The following is an 18,078-nucleotide window of genomic DNA, read 5'->3' as shown; positions in this document are numbered from 1 at the left end:
TGAAACATTATGTTGCAGTTGTACAAATCGTTGGTGAGGCCACACTTGGAGTACTGTGTATAGTTTTGGTCACCCTGTTATAGGAAAGACGTGGTTAAACTGGAAAGAGTGCAGAAAAGATTTACGAGGATGTTGCAAGGACTGGAGGGCCTGAGTTATAGGGAGAGGTTGGCCAGGCTAGGTCTTTATTTCTTGGAACGTAGGAGAATGAGGAGTGACCTTGTAGAAGTATTTAAAGTTATGAGAGGCATAGATGAGATGGATGGCAACAGTCTTTTCTCCAGGGTAGGGGAGTCCAAAACTAGAGGGCATAGCCTTGGGGTGAGAGGGGAAAGATTTAAGAGAGACCTGAGGGGCAAATTTCTCACGTAGAGGGTGGTGAGTATATGGAACAAGCTGACAGAGGAAGTGGTTGAGGCAGGTATAATAGTATCATTTAAGAAGCACCTGGACAGGTACATCGAGGGGCAGGGCTTAGAGGAATATGGACCGAACGCAGGAAATTGGGACTAGCTGGGTGGGCACTGTGGTTGGCATGGACTCATTGTGCCAAAGGGCCTGTATCTGTTCTATATTGCTCTATGACAATAACTTTAAGAGCCTGGGATATATTTTATCTTGGTATGGTTATCTCTTCACTTTGAAAGTTAGTCCTCTTTCTTGTTGTTTGTAATTTCCTATACTTCATATTCTTGCTTAAGTCAATACCCATGTCATCCTCTGTTCCATTTCAGACATATGCGAAGTATTGATTCTAAACTTTACAAATGTTTTCTGCCTTTGTACTTCCATTTTGATCTCCAATAGAATCTACATCTGCCTTTATTATCTTATTTTTCTTTAGTTGTTTATTGAACATCGTGTATTCCTTGATTTTATCTGCTTCTAAGCTTCTAGTTCAGCTCTCAGTATTTGTCATAAGGTCCTCTTATTTGCTATTTCCTACCTGTTTCTTGAAATCCATAGGAGCTTGAAATAAGGAACACCTGTTCTTCTAAATGGAACATATCTGTTCTGAATTCTCATGTCTCTACCTTGAATATCTCCCAGTGCTCCAAAACTAATTTACCTTCAAGTAGCTGTTTCCTTTTCAGTTCCATTAACTCACATCTCAGCGAAGTAAAATTAGGCTGCTCGTGTTTTAGAACTTTTCTCCTTGCCATTTTTATTCTTTTTGATAATTATTGACAAATCCTTTAAAAAGCCACACTTTCGATTTGTTTAGGTTCATTTACCAAGACGAAGACACGAAACAATCCCTGTCTTGTCGGGCTTGCAGCAAAGTGATTTTAAAAAAAAAGCTTTCTTGAATGTATTTCAGGAACATAGGGACATAAGAAAAAGGAGCAAGAGTAGGCCATCCAGCCCCTCAAGCCCATTTTGCCATTCATTAAGATTATGATTGATCTTTTATCTGACCATTATATTCTTCCACTTTGCCCAAAATCTTTGACTTCCCCAATGTCCAGAAATTCATCATTTATGGCTTCCACAATCCTCCAGGATAAGAATTTAAAAATCTTGCCACTCTCAATGTGAAGAAATTTCTCCTCTTCTGAGTGCTAAATGGCCTACCTTTAAGACTGAAACTTTGCCTCCTGGTCCTAGACTCCTCATTCAGGGGAAACATCTTTCCTACATCTAGCTAGTCAAGGCTTTCATCATCTCCACTGGATTAAAGTCCCAGAACCAGAAGGAATGCAGTAGTCTACCACCAATCTCTCAAGAACAATTAGGGATATGCAATATGTGCTAGCTCTGCCAGCAAACTCAGATCTTGAATAATGAATAAATGGAAAAAAAACTCTTTGGCTTTTGCCCTTAGCATTATACACTGTACTAATGAATTTGTACATGTGCTCAAGGGAAAGCATCTTCATTTTTGAGCATGTACTTTACACTCTTCCAATCATAACATAAAGCTAAATAACTGTAAACCTTAACCAATGTTCCCACTGATAATGGGTGCCAGCAATGGACAAAGGCTGGAAGTGAAGAGGTGTGAACTGATACATGGATATAGATACATTATTGACACACACCCATCAAACTGATGCACCTACAAGGAAGCTCTGATGTTCATATTGCAAATTTCCAAAACAGATTTGATTTTTGTGCAGCCTGTTATCTTTGGTCCCATATAATTTTCCCATGTACTCTACAGCAAAGCTCAAGGTGAAAAAAACATAATTTAAGACCATGTAGAAACTTAATATGAAGTGACAGGAAAGAATTCTGCTTCTTCTTCACTGTTTATTTGTTGTCCTAGTTAAAGTTAGGCTAGTTAAAATTCTCTACTATTACAGCTTTGTTGTTTAATTCTTCTCAGAAATTTATGTATTTGAACTTTCATCTCCCTATGACAGTTTGGGGGTATATAGTGCACTCTGAGAAGTGTGACTGTCTTTTTTTTGTTGTTCAGTTCAATTTGTTCATTCCCTTCTTGACCTCCTTTCCCCCCTTCCCCTCCCTACCCCTCCTTCACTCCTTTCATCTCCCTTTCACTATCCATTCTCACCCATTTTCCTTTTGCATCTCCAGTGCTTGTTTTCCTGACACAGCAACATCAGATGTGAGGCTTTGACAGCTGGCTTTTTAGGGGAAATGGCGTAGCTGGCTGTGAATATCTCTGTGAGAGGCTTGTTGAATATCCTCTAGTTTTGGACCCCTCTGCTAAATTAAGTAGACCCTTCCAAGTTACTCTGTGTGGGAGCTGTGCTTTGCCTTGAAAGATCCCCCCCAGTATTTCACAGAAGTCTATCTTAGAAGAATCTCTCAGATGCAAGATAAATTTCAATGATTTTTGAAGTCACTGGACATCTTGCATTGCTCTTTGCTGATTACACAAATCGTCATTTGTTCTTTCTTGGCCTAGAACTCAACGTTTATACTTTGTGTGCTTGGATTTGGAAAATGATAAGAGAAATAGGCTGTACTGTGCCAATCTCATTCAGACAAATATCCGGTGAAATAAGAGAAGTCTCATTTGGGATTGTTGGCAACTCTTTTCCTGCTCATGGGGTTAAAACTAAACACCCTATTTTTCACAAGAATATCGAAGCAAATTTACAACTTCCACTCCTCAGCCTGAACAACAAACTCTTCTCAAACCCAGTCCCTGATAAACCTGTAGTTAACGAAGGATCTTTTTTAAATAGCAATTTCATAGATTCTTCCTGGTGTTCAATCAAGCAATGCAGCAGGTGCATAAATGTAGCTGAATATAAGGTCACAGGTACAAAAGGATTGATGTATTTTCTCAGCATGCTATATCATTCGTATAAAACTGAGTGATTCCAATTGATAAGCAATGGGATTCAAATTATAATGTTGAACAAATTACAGCTCAAAACACCCAAGAATGATCCAATTTGTAGACCATGTATTATTTAAAATATAGTATTTACTTTAAATCAGCGTATTTAATTAAAATTTTCTAATGTACATAATATCTGTAGAAAGATGTTTATGAATACATGTATTCACTATCTTCTTTAGATTGACTCCTACGAGGTATTATATGAAGAGGTATTAAAGTTTGAGACTGTAAAGTTAATAGCTCCCTGGTTTAAAATTGATTGCAGACCTTTCAGGCAGGCGCTTCTAAACCTCATAAAACACTGGAGTCTTTTGTTCAAACAATACCTTATCGACCACGTAACCAACAGGTAATAACATGTATCAAATTTAACATTGTGGATAGTTCGGTAGTGTTAATTATGTGTTTCATTTGTATATGTTGTATTAAATCTTATTTAAGTATAAGTAATTTGTACTAATTATGGCACTGAAAACAACTGAGGATAAATTAACAATTTTTAATGGGCCAGGACTTACTGGTCTTGTTCTCCTATCAAGAATTGTTCCGTTAGGACTCCCTTGTATCCTCACCTTCATCACCCAAGGTTTTAGCAGTGAGGATTCAATGGCATTAGGGACTCCAGTGGTACAGTGAGGAGACCAACCCTGAAAGGTTTGACAGCTAGCAAAGCTCTGTCCTCATTTTTACTGGTACTAAAAGCTATAAGGGATTTTTAATAGATTTTAAATATATTTACCATTCAGAGACATTTCAAGACTATTAATATTGAAGTAAGTAATGTAAAAAAAATTAAAGTTACTAAAATTAAAGGGTGTTAATAAAAATACATAAATATTTAGAAACATTAAAGTGAAATAAAAAGATTAGGCTGGTAGAAGCATTCGGATACAGTTTGCACACTGGCCTCATTAGTCATCTCAAAACCCACAGAACTGGTAGAATGATCTTTGATTTCAAGAAGAAATGTAGAATAATACACCATCAAAATACATCCACATCAGAATCTCCATTTTTAATACAAACCATCCCTTTTAGCTGTTAAGTGAGATTGATACCAAATCAGGGACAAGTTAATGCTATGTTCACAAAAATGATATAATTTTCAATTCCAGACATTGGATATGAATTTCCTCCCCTATTTTGCAGAATACCAGTTGCTTGAACAGAATTAGTAAAAATTTACAACATGCAAGTTGAACAGAGTTGCTTCCTTCAAATTCCTGCTACAAACCCACGACAGGATCACTCTTCCTTTTTGCCACTCTGTGTGAAAGAGAATGTTAGATCAACAAGTGTTCACTGTTCTTGTTTATTTATAATAGGGTCCACTGACCATGTGGCTTCAAGATTCCTATTTTTATACTTTGAGAATGTAGAGATTTAGAACAAGCTACTGTTGCCTGGATCACCTTAAATAGATAGAAGAGTTTCTGACTGCATGCAATAAAAGGAGGTTCTTGGAATTGGCTGATAACTTTGCAAAGTTTTATTTTTTTGAGATTCTGCCCATGCAGACCAGGCTTAGCTTCTTACTTCTTGCATCTGTAGATTCCCATCTCGTTAACCTGCTACCCCTCTTCCCAGTACAAAGATAAAATAAATTGCAAATGCTGAAAATATAAAATATACAACAGAAAATGCTGAAAATAGCACATGAGGTTGAATCTATGGTGAGAGAAACAATGTTAACATTTTAGTTGATCTTTCATCATAGTGTGATAAATTAGGGATATCACAGCTGGGTACCTTATCAAAAAGTTTTTGAAAATCCAAATATATTTACTGTATTAATCTTGACTACAGGTTTCATGACTTCAAAGTATTCAATAAGCTTGATCATCCAAGACAATTCCTTCACTGCTAGTTTTTATTCTTTTATTTGCCAGATGCATGTATGCCTAATATTTAAGTTAGCCATGTGTAAAGAGCACATTGTTCTACCCTGAAATTATTCTCCAAACATGGACTTGTCTACCAGCATTTCTGAATCTGCTTGCAATATTTGAACATCCTGATCAGTCCCTACTCTTACACATACCTTAGTACAGGTGCAGGTGGCAATCATTTCCTCAGTATCCTAATCCAGTAACCTGATGAATGCTTATAAACTTCAATCAAAGTAGTATAGTGCAAACCATATTTTCTGGAAGTCACGTTGGTTGTCCCTGATATGCTCTCTCTCTGAAGAGAATTTGATATTGTATGTATCATTTTATCTGGTCCATAGTCTGTTTTGCTTTTAAGGACTATCTGAATATCAGGCTTAATAAAAGTTCATGTATTTCTACTTCCTTCCAGTGCCTCTGGCTGCTTTTCAAAAGTCCCAAACATTTTGTATAAACCTTCCATTATAACTGCCTGATTTAGTCATGTCTAAGATAACCAACCACCTGCTGATTCCCAAGGTTCTTTGAAATCTTCAGTTAGTTCTCATTATTTTGAGGATACATCTGTAACCTTGTGCAACACACTGCATAGAATTGCACTTCAAATAGCTTCATGGTATTTAAATAACTGCAGTCAATAAGTAAATGGAGATCTCATTCTAGTGTGTATTCTGTTAATGTTGCCTATGATGGCGAAATTTATTGAGGAAGCTCCCTAGAAGGAAAAATAAAGTTAACCATTTTTACATTGTCGTAGCATTAGTAATATTACATAAAATCCTTGTGAAAAGTGAGATCTACTGTTTAAATGTTATGGTTACTTTGTAATATCAAAGGTCAGACATTTCTGGAATTATGATTTATGGCTCTCCTGAAGCACTCAGAAAAAATGAAACCATAAAGGGACTGCCAGTACATGATGTCTCATTCTAACAGATAGTGAATTGTTCCTGGACAGTCCAGGAGGTTTTGTTTATTATTTCTCTTCACTTGATGAACTGCGCTACAGGTTCTATGTTTAACAGTTAAAGAATGTACTGTACATTTTGCAAACTACCTTTCCTTTCATTCACTGAAAAGGACATTCAAAAGAACCAATACTATAATTCCCAATTGTAACTGAATTAGATTATCTTTGTTTTAATTTTGTAGCTAGTTTATAAAATCAAAGGTGAATACTATTCTGATGATGAAACTAATTCAAGCCTCTTTGGTTTTCCAGTTTGAATACTTTGGAGGCTTTTATCAAGGAGACAAATGCTGAACTATCAAAAACAGTGAAGGAAGGGGATTTGAAGGCCCTAATACAAGTTATGGGATACCTAAGAAAAGTAAAAGAGAGACAAGTGACCACAGATAACATGTTTGAACCTTTGAAGCAAACAATTGAACTGTTGAAGACCTATGATGTGGAAATGCCAGAGGAAGTTCACACACAGTTGCATGTAAGAAGTAAACCTTTGATTTATAAATGTATACCTTTTGACATTTGTTCATAAATTAACTCAATAGCATTCCTAACAATATCATCATTATAATGTGCCTGTAGATTAATTGGCTACTGTAAATTACCCCATAGTGTTGGTTAATTGTAAAAAGAATCAAAGGGGAGTTGATGGCATGTGTGAGAGAGACCAAGTGGCAGGGGTCGAGGGAAATAAGGAGAGGGGAATTAGGAATAATAGCATTGCCCCCCTTGGGAACCAACAAAGACCCAAAAGCCTGTTCCTGTGTCAGTATAAGAGTAAGATTTATGGTCAGCACAATGGCACAGCTCCAGCAACCCAGGCTTGTATAAAGTTTACATGTTTTCTCTTTGATCCAGTTTTCTCCCATATTCCAAAGATATTCTTGTTTGATAGCTTAATTGACTACTGTAAACTACCCTAGAGTAGATGGGTGTTCAGAAAATCAAAGGAGTTAATGTGTGTTAGAGAGAGAATAAGGTGCGTGGGAATTAGTTGAATAGAATTGCTCAGAGAGCTGGCATAGACTTTGGGCCAAATAATCTCCTACTATGTTGTAAGAAAATATGGGAAAACCATGTTAGAAATTAATCCGAGACACAAGAAATTCTGCAGATGCTGAAATCTGAAGCAATACACAAACAGTGCTGAAGGAACTCAGCAGGTCAGGCAGCATTCATGGAAGGAAATAAACAGTCAGCGTTTTGGGCTGAGACCCTTCATCAGGACCGGAAAGGAAGAGGGCAGAAGCCAGAATAAGAAGGTGGGGGGAGGGGGAGGAGTACACGCGGGCAGCAGATAGGTGATTTCAGGTGATAGGTGAGTCCAGGTGAGGGGGGAAGGTAGTGGGAGGGGGAGAAGATGTAATAAACTGAGAGGTGATCGGTAGAAGAGGCCAAGGGCTGAAGAAGGAATCCGGTAGGAGAAGCCAGTGGACCATGGAATAAAGGAGGGGGGAGGGGAGGAGAGGAGATGGACAGGTCATCAAGGCGGGGAAGGGAGCCATAGGGTTAAGGGAAGACAAAGGAGTGGCGGGGGGTATGGGTGGGGGGTGTGTGTGGGTGGGGGGGGGGGGGTGTGGGTGGGGGGGGGGGGGTGTGGTGGGGTTACCGGAAGTTAGAGAAATCGATGTTGAGGCCATCAGGTTGGAGACTCCCAAGGTGGAATATGAGGTGTTGTTCCTCCAACCTGTGCCTGGCCTCAACGTGGCAGTAGAGGAGGCCATGGATAGACATGTTAGTATGGGAATGGGATGTGGAATTGAAGTGGGTGGCTGCCGAGAGGTCCTGGCTGTTGCGGCGGATAGAGTGAAGGTCCTCGACGAAGTGGTCACCCTATATGCATCGGGTCTCACAGATGTACTGGAGGCCGCACTGGGAGCACCGGATACAATAAATGACACCCTTGGACTCACAGGTGAAGCGCTGCCTCACCTGGAATGATTGTTTAGGACCCTGAATGGTGGTGAGGGAAGAGGTGTGGGGACAGGTGTAGCAATCGGTGTGGTTGCAGGCATGAGTGCCAGGGGGTTATCAGTTGGGAGGGACGAGTGGACAAAGGAGTCGTGGAGAGTGTGGTCCCTTCGGAAAGTGGAGAGAGAGGGTGAGAGAGATATGCCTGGTGGTAGGATCCCATTGGAGGTGGCGGAAGTTGCGGAGAATGATGCGTTGGATACGAAGGCTTGTGGGGTGGTATGTGAGGATGGGGGGAGCCCTGCCCCTGTTATGTCAGTGGGGGGAGGGGGTGAGGGCAGACGTGCAGGAAATGGAGATGCAGGTAAGGGCAGCACTGATGATGATGGAAAGGAAGCCCCGTTTACTGAAAAAGGAGGACATCTCTGATGTCTTAGAATGGAAAGCCTCATCATGGGAACAGATGCAGTGGAGGCGGAGGAACTGGGAGAAGGGGATGACATCCTTACAAGTGACAGAGTGGGAAGAGGTAGTCAAGGTATCTGTGGGACTCAGTGGGTTTGTAGAAGATGTCTATGGTTAATCTGTCTCCAGAGATGGGGACAGAGATCCAGAAAGGGGAGAGAGGTGTTGGAGATGGACCAAGTGAATCTGAGGGCCGGGTGGAAGTTGGAGGCAAAGTTGATAAGACTGACAAGCTCAGCACGGGTGCAGGAAGCAGCCCCACTGCAGTCGTCAGTGTACCAGAGAAAGAGTTGGAGGGTGTTACCGGTGTAGGCTTGGAACATGGACTATTCAACATAGCCGACAAAGAGGCAGGCATGGCTGGGGCCCATGTGAGTGCCCATGGCTACACCTTTCGCTTGGAGAAAGTGGGAGGAGCCAAAAGAAAAGTTGTTAAGGATGAGTACCAGTTCTGCCATATGGAAGAGGGTGGTGGTGAAGGGGAACTGGTTGGGTCTGTTATCGAGAAAGAAATGGAGACCCTCAAGGACTTCCTGATGGGGATGGAAGTGTTCAGAGAATCAACATCCATGGTGAAAATGAGGCGGTCAGGGCTGGGGAACTGGAAGTCATTGAATTGATGGAGAGCATGCGAAGTGTCCTGGACATAGGTAGGAAGGGACTGAACCAAGGGGGACAAAATGGAGTCAAGATATGAGGACACAAGTTCAATGGGGTAGGAGCAGGCAGAAACAATGGGTCTACCAGGGCAGTTGGGTTTGTGAATCTTGGGTAGGAGGTAGAAACGGGCAGTGCAGGGTAGGGGAACTATGAGGTTGGAGGCTGTAGAAGGGAGGTCTCTGGAGGCAATGAGGTCAGTGATAGTGCGGGAGACAATGGCCTGATGCTCCTTGGTGGGGTCCAGGTTGAGAGATAAGTAAAAGGAGGTGTCTGAGAGTTGACGTCTGGTCTCGGCAACGTAAAGGTCAGTTTGCCAGACTACAATACCACCACCCTTGTCTGCGGGTTTGATAATGAGATTAGGATTGGTGCAGAGGGACTGGAGGGCAGTGCGTTCAGAGGGGATGAGGTTGGAATAGATGAGAGGAGTGGAGAAATTAATCCTCCTAATATTCTTTGGAAGATATTTCACTTGGAGACTTCATCGAGAATGTCACTGAGCTTTTATTCCACATGGGAATATTGTAATTTACTGTTATTTGTATGCTCTATGACATTCTATTTAGGAAATGTCATGTTGCATATATAAACAGCAAAAAAATTGGCCTGGATCCTGTACAATTTCACTGTCATTACTACAGAAAATAGGCAGGAACTTGGATTTCTTTGCAAATGTTTGCAAAAGCAGAAATGGAAGTTGCTGTCAGCAATGTGTCTCTTTGATCAGTTTGAGGCCTGATACTGGATTCGGGTGAGAGAGGGAGTAAGAAATTGGGCTGATTGCTCAAAATCTGTGTTGCTAACTTGCCAGTGAATTCTGTGCCAGGTCTGAGGAAGTGCAAGGAGTATTCTCCAATTTTTTTTTTCGATGGAAAAGCTCCAGATAGAAATTTGGTGCTTTAAAAAGACATCTAACCAGGCTATTGAAAAAACTCTTTGAAATGTCTGATGACTTACTTTAGATTTTATCGTGATATTTATAGGTGTTTATAATTGTCTTGACACATTTAAAAGTGTTTTGTGTTTTTTTTTAGTTTTTCAGTGTTTTTAACTTATTCAAGTACTTTTTGTCTGTAATAATGTTTTCAAAAGCTTTTAAGTTTTTAAAGTTCTTAAAGTTTTAAAAGAGTTATGACAGCAACAGTTTTGGTCAAGCCTGGGGCCATGACTTGGCCAACTAATATTTTCTTTCTCTATTAAGTGAATGCAGTTAGCTTTTTCTACCACATTTATTGGATTTAGTGAAGCAGAAAGAAGTCCTAGCAATGGAAAATCCTTGAATTTTCTGCAAAATACTAGGAGAATTTTTAAATGTTAGATCTTATTTATTTCAAAAGAATTTGGAGCAGGTGTGGTTAGCTCGTCACTGACGGTAATTTCTAATGCAGCATTTTTTTAATTGAACAGTTTTAAAGTACAGGATTAAGAGGCTAATAGTCAACTTAGCAGAGACAACATTGAATAAAATGTTTTTTTTTTGTGATTGTGAGATGCATGTCAGAACTTCCAAATACTTTTTTGTTATTCAAATGCATTTATTCAATAGAAAATATAAACCACATATCTTTATCCAAATTTGTATGTAAAATATTTGTGTCTCTTGTACTTAAGGTCAGATGTCATAAAGATGCAAATTGTGTGAGCATCACTGGTAGGGCCAGCATTTATTGCCCATCTCTATTTGCCTACTGCTTTGCTAGGCCATTTTAGAGTCAACCACATTCTGTAGGTCTGACATTACCAGGTAACTCTGGGTTAGGACAGATTTCCTTCCCTGCAGGACATTAGGAAATAACAATACAGTATTTTTTTGTTTATCACTACAGAGGAATTTTTGAAATTCCAAATTACTAACTGAATTTAAATTCCATTGCTGTCATGTTGAGATCAGAAATTTCTGCAGAAAGCCAGGATGCAAATCTCTGGTCTGATTAACATATTTTGGTAATTTTTCATGGAAATTGACAGGATGGCATTCATTTTATTAGCTGCCTGATATTAATTTTCACAGTAGATAATTAAAATAGGCATCTGATAATTTAACATAATCCCACAGACACAATGAACCATTGTTTCTCCTTAATAATAATATATAAATGCTCTCTTTATAAAATACATAGAACATAGAACAGTACAGCACAGGAACAGGCCCTTCGGCCCATAATGTTGTGCCGATTCAATTAAATTAGTAATGAAATGCCCAACTAAACTTACCCCTTCTGCCTACACAATGTCCATATCCTACTATTTCCCTCACATTCATGTGCCTATCTAAGAGCTTCTTGAATGCCCCCATGGTATTTGCCTCCACCACCACCCCAGGCAGCACATTCCAGGCACCCACCATTCTGTGTTTAAAAAAAAAACTTGCCCCACACATCTCCTTTGAACTTACCCCCTATCACCTTAAATGCATGCCCTCTGATATATTGGACATTTCAATCCTGGGGAAAAGATACTGACTTTCTGCTCTGTCTATGTCTTCTCATAATCTTATAAACCTCTATCAGATCTCCCCTCGGCCTCCGCCGCTCTAGAGAGAACAACCCAAGTCTGTCCAACCTATCATCATAGCATATGCTCTCTAATCCAGGCAGCATCTTGGTAAACCTCCTTCTGCACCCTCTCCAAAGCCTCGACATCCTTCCTGTAAAAGGGCAACCAGAACCGAATGCAATACTCCAGATGCGGCCTAACTGAAGTTTTATAAAACTGTAGCATAACTTCCTGATTCTTGAATTTAGTGCTTCGACTAATGAAGGCAAGCATGCCACATGCCTTCTTTACCACCCTGTCAACCTGTGTAGCCACTTTCAGGGAGCTATGAACTTGGACCCCAAGATCCCTCTGCTCATCAACACTGTTAAGGGTCTTGCCACCAATCTTCATATCATTTGCAAACTTACTAACCCACTCATGTACATTTTCATCTAGGTCATCTATATACATCACAAACAGCAGAGGTCCCAGTTCAGATCCCTGAGGAACACTACTAGTCACAGACGTCCAGCTAGAATAAGTCCCATCGACCACTACCCTCTGTCTTCTACGGGAAAGCCAGTTCTGAATCCAAATGGCCAACTCACCGTGGATCCTATACATCTTAATCTTCTGGGTGAGCCTCCCATGAGGGATTTTGTCAAATGCCTTACTAAAATTCACATAGACAACATCCACAGCTCTACCTTCAACCTTCATCAATCACCCTCGTCAGCTCGTCAGCAAACTCAATCAAGTCGGTAAGGCACAACTTGCCCTGCACAAAGCCATGCTGACTGTCCCTAATTAGGCAATGATTTTTCAAATGCTCATAAATCCAATCCCTTAGAATCCTCTCCAATAACTTCTCTACCACTGGCGTGAGACTCACCGGACTGTAGTTATCAGCATTATCCCTGTTTCCCTTCTTGAATAATGAAATAACAATAGCTACTCGCCAGTCCTCCGGGACCTCGCCTGTGGCTAGAGAGGACACTAAGATATTGGTCAAGGCCCCAGCAATTTCATCTCGTACCTCTTTCAATAACCTGGAGTATATCTCATCAGCCCCTGGGGACTTATCCACCTTAATGCTCTTTTAGAGACCCAACACTAGCTCCTACTTTATCTTGAAATGCCCGAGCATATTAGCATGCTCCACACTGATCTCCCTATCCTCCACATTCTTCTCCTTGGTAAATACTGATTCAAAGTACTCATTAAGGACCTCACCCACATCCTCCGCTTCCAAGCAGATGTTCCCTTCTTTATCCTTGAGTGGTCCTACCCTCTCCCTAGTTATCCTCTTGCTCTTGATGTATGTATAGAATGCCTTGGTATTCTCTTTAATCCTACTTGCCAAGGACTTTTCGTGGCCCCTCCTGGCTTTCTTAATTCCCTTCTTGAGTTCCTTTCTGGCTTCTTTATAATCCTTAAGTGCTCTGTTTGATCCTAGCTTCCTAAACTTTACATAATTTTCCTTTTTCTTCTTGACTAAATTCACCACCTCTCTCGACATCCAAAGTTCTCTTACCTTGCCATCCTTGTCCGTCCTTCTTACTGGAACATACCTGTCTTGTACTCTGTGCAGTTGGTCTTTAAACACCCTCCACATGTCGGATCTGGACTTGCCCAAAAACAGCTGTTCCTAATTAATTCTCCCTAGTTCCTGCCTAATGCTTTCATAAATTGCCCTGCTCCAATTTAATACTCTCCCGCAAGGTCCATACTTATCATTATCTGTAGCTATCTTAAAACTCAAGGAGTTGTGGTCACTGTTTCCTGACTGTTCTCCCACTGAAAGGTCGGTCACCTGGCCAGGTTTGTTACCCAATACCAGGTCCAGTATTGCCCCTCCTCTCATTGGACCATCCACATATTGATTTAAAAAACCCTGCTGGATACACCTAACAAATTCTGCCCCATCTGAACCCCTTAGACTAAGGAGGTCCCAGTTCATATTAGGGAAGTTGAAGTCCCCCACAACAACAACCCTATTAGTTTTACACCTTTCCCTTATCAGCCTGAATATCTGTTCCTCAATGTCCCAGTGGCTATTGGAGGGTCTGTAGTATAATCCCATCAGAGTGATTGCACCTTTCTTATTTTTTGAGTTCTACCCATATAGACTCAGTGGACGAGCCCTCCATTATTTCCCCTCTGAGTGCAGCTGTGATATTGTCCCTGACTAGTAGTGCAACTCCACACCCCCGCCCCACCCCTTTGTATCTTCTCTAAAACATCGAAATCCTGGAACATTAAGCACCCATTCGTGTCCCTCTCTCAACCAAGTCTCTGTTATGGCCACAACATCATAGTTCACGTACTGATCCATGCTCTAAGTTCATCACCCTTACCCATAATACTCCTAGCATTCAAATACACACACTTCAAATTGTGCATCCCACCATGTCTATTACTTTGCTCCTGCTGTTTTTACTGGCCCTGGCATCTACCTTCCTCTCAATACCTCTACTTTCTGACCCTGTCTCTGGTTCCCATCCTCCTGCCATACTAGTTTAAACCCTCCCAAGTAGCACTAGTGAACCTCCCAGCCAGGATATTGGTTCCCCTCCAGTTGAAGTGCAATCCGTCCTCCTTGTATAGGTCTTCCCTACAGGTCATTAAAATGTTAATTGATATCAAGGCAGATCAAATAGGAGCATGATAAATTTAAAAAAAACACAAAGTACTGGAAATAAAGATCATGTACTGTGTGAACCAAAGTAACAAAGTTATCTTGCTCAGTATTTACCACCTGATAAGTGGTGAGAATTGGAAGGAATGGGGACAGGGTGAATTTTAAAAAAAAGTAATTACCCATTTCCCAAAATATCATGTCAGCACCTGCTGATATTTTTACATGGGAGGGTTTGGATTGGCTTGTGTCTCTTCCTTCTTGAAAAGGTATTCCCACAGATTTGCTCAGTGTAATTGGGAGCCCAAATTATTATAAACAGGAGAGAGGAGCATTGGAGAAATTGCAAAGGACATTTGTACTAATAATATCAAAAGTGCTAATTTGCAATAATCATGAAGGGCAAAAAATGATGGGTTCCTTTCTACAGAAAAGAGAAGACTGAGAGATGACCTGATTGAGGTCTTCAGAACTATGAAAGGACTTAATAAGGTATACATTGAACTTGGGGTCCAGGCAGATTAAAGTACATTTGGGAATGGATGAGTGACTAAAATAGGGGTTACCTAAGAATCCAAAAGTTGGAGAGCATAATGACTTTCAAAGTTTGGAGAGTTGGTGGAGGTTACAGTAATAGGGAAGGCTAAGCCCCTTGGAAGGACTGAACATTAAACAGTACAGCACAGGAACAGTCCCTTTGGCCCATGATGTCTGTGTCAAGCATGATACCAAATTAAGATAAACCTATCTATTTGCTCATGGTCCATATTCTTCCATTCCCTGCATGTTTATGTGTCTGTCCAAATGCCTCTTAAACATCACTATCTTTTGACATCTGACTATCTACCCTATCTATGCCTCTCATAATTTTATGAATCTCTATCAGGTCTTCCCTTAGCCTCCGATGCTTCAGAGAAAACAATTCAAGTTTGTCCAACCTCTCCAGATAGCTAATTCTCTCTAATCCAGGAACATCCTGGTGAACACCTCCCGCACCCTCTCCAAATGTGGCCTAACCAAAGTTTTATACAGCTGCAACATGACTTGCCAACTTTTATACTCAGCACCCTGACTGATGAGGGCAAGTATGTTCTACGCATTCCTTATCACCCTAAGTACTTGTGTTGCCACTTTCAGGCAGCTATAGACGTGCATCCCAAGATCCCTCTATACATCAAGGCTCCAAAGGGTCCTGCCATTTACTGTATACTTGGCTCTTATATTTGACCACCTAAAGTGCCCGGATTTAACTCCATCTGCCATTTCTCCACCTATATCTGCAACTGATCTGTATCCCACTGTATTCTTTGACAACCTACTTCATTATCCACAACTCCACCAATTTTTGTGTCATCTTCAAATTTAGTAATCAGCCCAGCTACATTTTCATCCAAGTCATGTATCACAAACAACAGAGGTCCCAGCACTGATCCCTGCAGAACACTACTGGTCACAGATCTCCAGTCAGAACAACACCCCTCTACCACTATCCTCTGTCTTCTGTGGCCAAGCCAATTTTGAATCCTATCTACCAAGTCGCCATAGATCCCATGCATCTTAATCTTCTAGATCAGCCTACCTTGTCAAATGTCTTACTAAAGTTCACATAGACAACATCCATGGCCCTACCTTTTCAATCACTTTCATCATCTCCTCAAAAAAATCAGTCAAATTTGTAAGACATGACCTGCCCTGCACAAAACTATACTGACTATCCCTAATAAGCTTATGCTTTTCCAAATGTGAGTAAATCCTATCTCGAAGAATCCTCATCAAAATCTTCCCTGCCACTGATATGAGGCTCATCGGCCTATAATTTCCTGGATTATCCTTATTGCTCTTCTTAAACAAAGGAACAACATTGGCTACTCTCCAGTCTTGTGAGACATTGCCTGTGACTGGAGAGGATACAAAGATCTTTGTCAAGGCTGCAGCAATTTCATCACTTGTCTCTCTCAATAACCTGGAATAAATTCTATCAGGCCCTCAGGAATTATCTTCCTTAATGTTCTTCAATAAACCTAACACCACCACCTTCTTCATCTCAACATGCCTTAGATTATTAGCATTCCCCAAACTGATCTCGCTATCCTCCATGTCCTATTCCTTGGTGAACACCAATGCGAAGTACTCATTTAGTACCTCGCCCACATCCTCTAGCTCCAGGCATAAATTCCCTCCTTTATCCTTGAATGATTCTCCTCTCCCTGATTACCCACTTCTTTTTTTAATGTATATATAAATAGCCTTTGGATTTTCCTTACTCCTACTCGCCCCTTTTCATGACCCCTTTTGGCCCTCTCGATTCCCTGAGTTCTTTCCTGCTTTCTTTATATTAGTACACATAGAACAGTACAGCACAGTACGGGCCCTTTGGCCCAGGATGTTGTGCCGACCAAAATAAACACCTGCTTCTTGATCAACCTAACTCTTCTCTCCTACACAGCCATAACCTTCCATTTTTTGTACATCTATGTGTCTATCTAAGAGACTTTTAAATTTCCCTGTTGTATCAGCATCCACCACCATCCCCAGCAGTGTGTTCCAGGCACCCACCACTCTCTGTGTGTAAAAACAAAACCCAAAAAAAACCTACCTCTGACATCTCTCCTAAACTTTCCTTCTCTGACCTTAAACGGATATCCTTTGGTATTGGCCATTGCCGCCCTGGGGGAAAACAGAGTTGCTGGCTGTCCACTCTGTCATTGCCCCTCATAATCTTGTACACCCCTATCAAGTCACCTCACGTCCTGTGTCGCTCCAAAGAGAAAAGCCCCAGCTCGCTCAATGTTTCCTCATAAGACGTTCTCTAATCCAGGCAGCATCCTGGTAAATCTCCTCTGCACCCTCTCTAAAGCTTCCACATCCTTCCTATAATGAGGTGACCAGAACTGAACTCAATACTCCAACTGTGGTCTAACCAGAGTTTTATAGAGCTGCAACATTACCTCATGGCTCTTGAACTCAATCCCCGACTAATGAAGGCCAGCACACCATATGCCACTTTAACCATCCTATCAATTTGCGTGGCAATTCCAAGTCCAGGCAACCAAGACTCCATGGATCCCGTGCCTCATGACTTTCTGGATGAACCTACCATAGAGAACCTTGTCAAATGCCTTACTAAAGTCCATATACACCACACCCACCGCTCCACCTTCATCAATTTGTTTTGTCACCTCCTCAAAGAACCAAATGCTTGTAAATCCTCTCCCTAAGGATCCTCTCCAATAGCTTGCCCACCACTGATGTAAGCTCACTGGTCTATAATTCCCAGGATTATGCCTATTACCTTTCTTGAACAAGGGAAGAACATTTTCCATCCTCCAGTCCTCTGGTACCACTCCTGCGGCCAGGGCGGATGCAAATATTCCTTCAGGGCCCTGTCTGATTTCAATTTCCTAAACCTTGCGTATGCTTTCTTTTCCTTTCTGACTAAGTTTACAATATCTCTTGTCATCCAAGTTTTCCAAATCTTACTATGCTTATCTTTCTCCTTACTGGAACATGCCGAATTCTGATCAGTTGGCCTTTTAAATGACTCCAACCTGCCAAATAACAGCTGCTCCCAATCTACTCTCCCTAGCTCCTGCCTAATAATGTTGTAATTTGCCTTCTGCCAATTTAGCACTTTCTCCCAAGGTTTGGACTTATCCTTATTCATAATTATCTTAAAATTTAAGGAGTTGTGATCACTGTTCCCAAAGGGCTCTTCCACTGAAACTCCACCTCGCTAGGCTTGTTTCCCAAT

At 41.0% G+C, this 18,078-nt stretch overlaps 1 protein-coding gene across 1 annotated transcript in view; it reads left to right on the top strand.

The window, feature by feature from the left end:
* Positions 1–18,078, top strand: part of LOC127580014 (dynein axonemal heavy chain 17-like) — a 251,034-nt gene that overhangs the window by 67,673 nt on the left and 165,283 nt on the right. The window contains 2 exon segments of the mRNA XM_052033141.1: positions 3,499–3,668; positions 6,431–6,653. Of these exon segments, the coding sequence (XP_051889101.1) occupies positions 3,499–3,668; positions 6,431–6,653 (393 nt within the window).

Source organism: Pristis pectinata, chromosome 18, assembly GCF_009764475.1.
Source record: "Pristis pectinata isolate sPriPec2 chromosome 18, sPriPec2.1.pri, whole genome shotgun sequence".
Classification (NCBI taxonomy): Eukaryota; Metazoa; Chordata; class Chondrichthyes; order Rhinopristiformes; family Pristidae; genus Pristis; species Pristis pectinata.
This window is presented reverse-complemented; position numbering and strand designations above follow the sequence as displayed.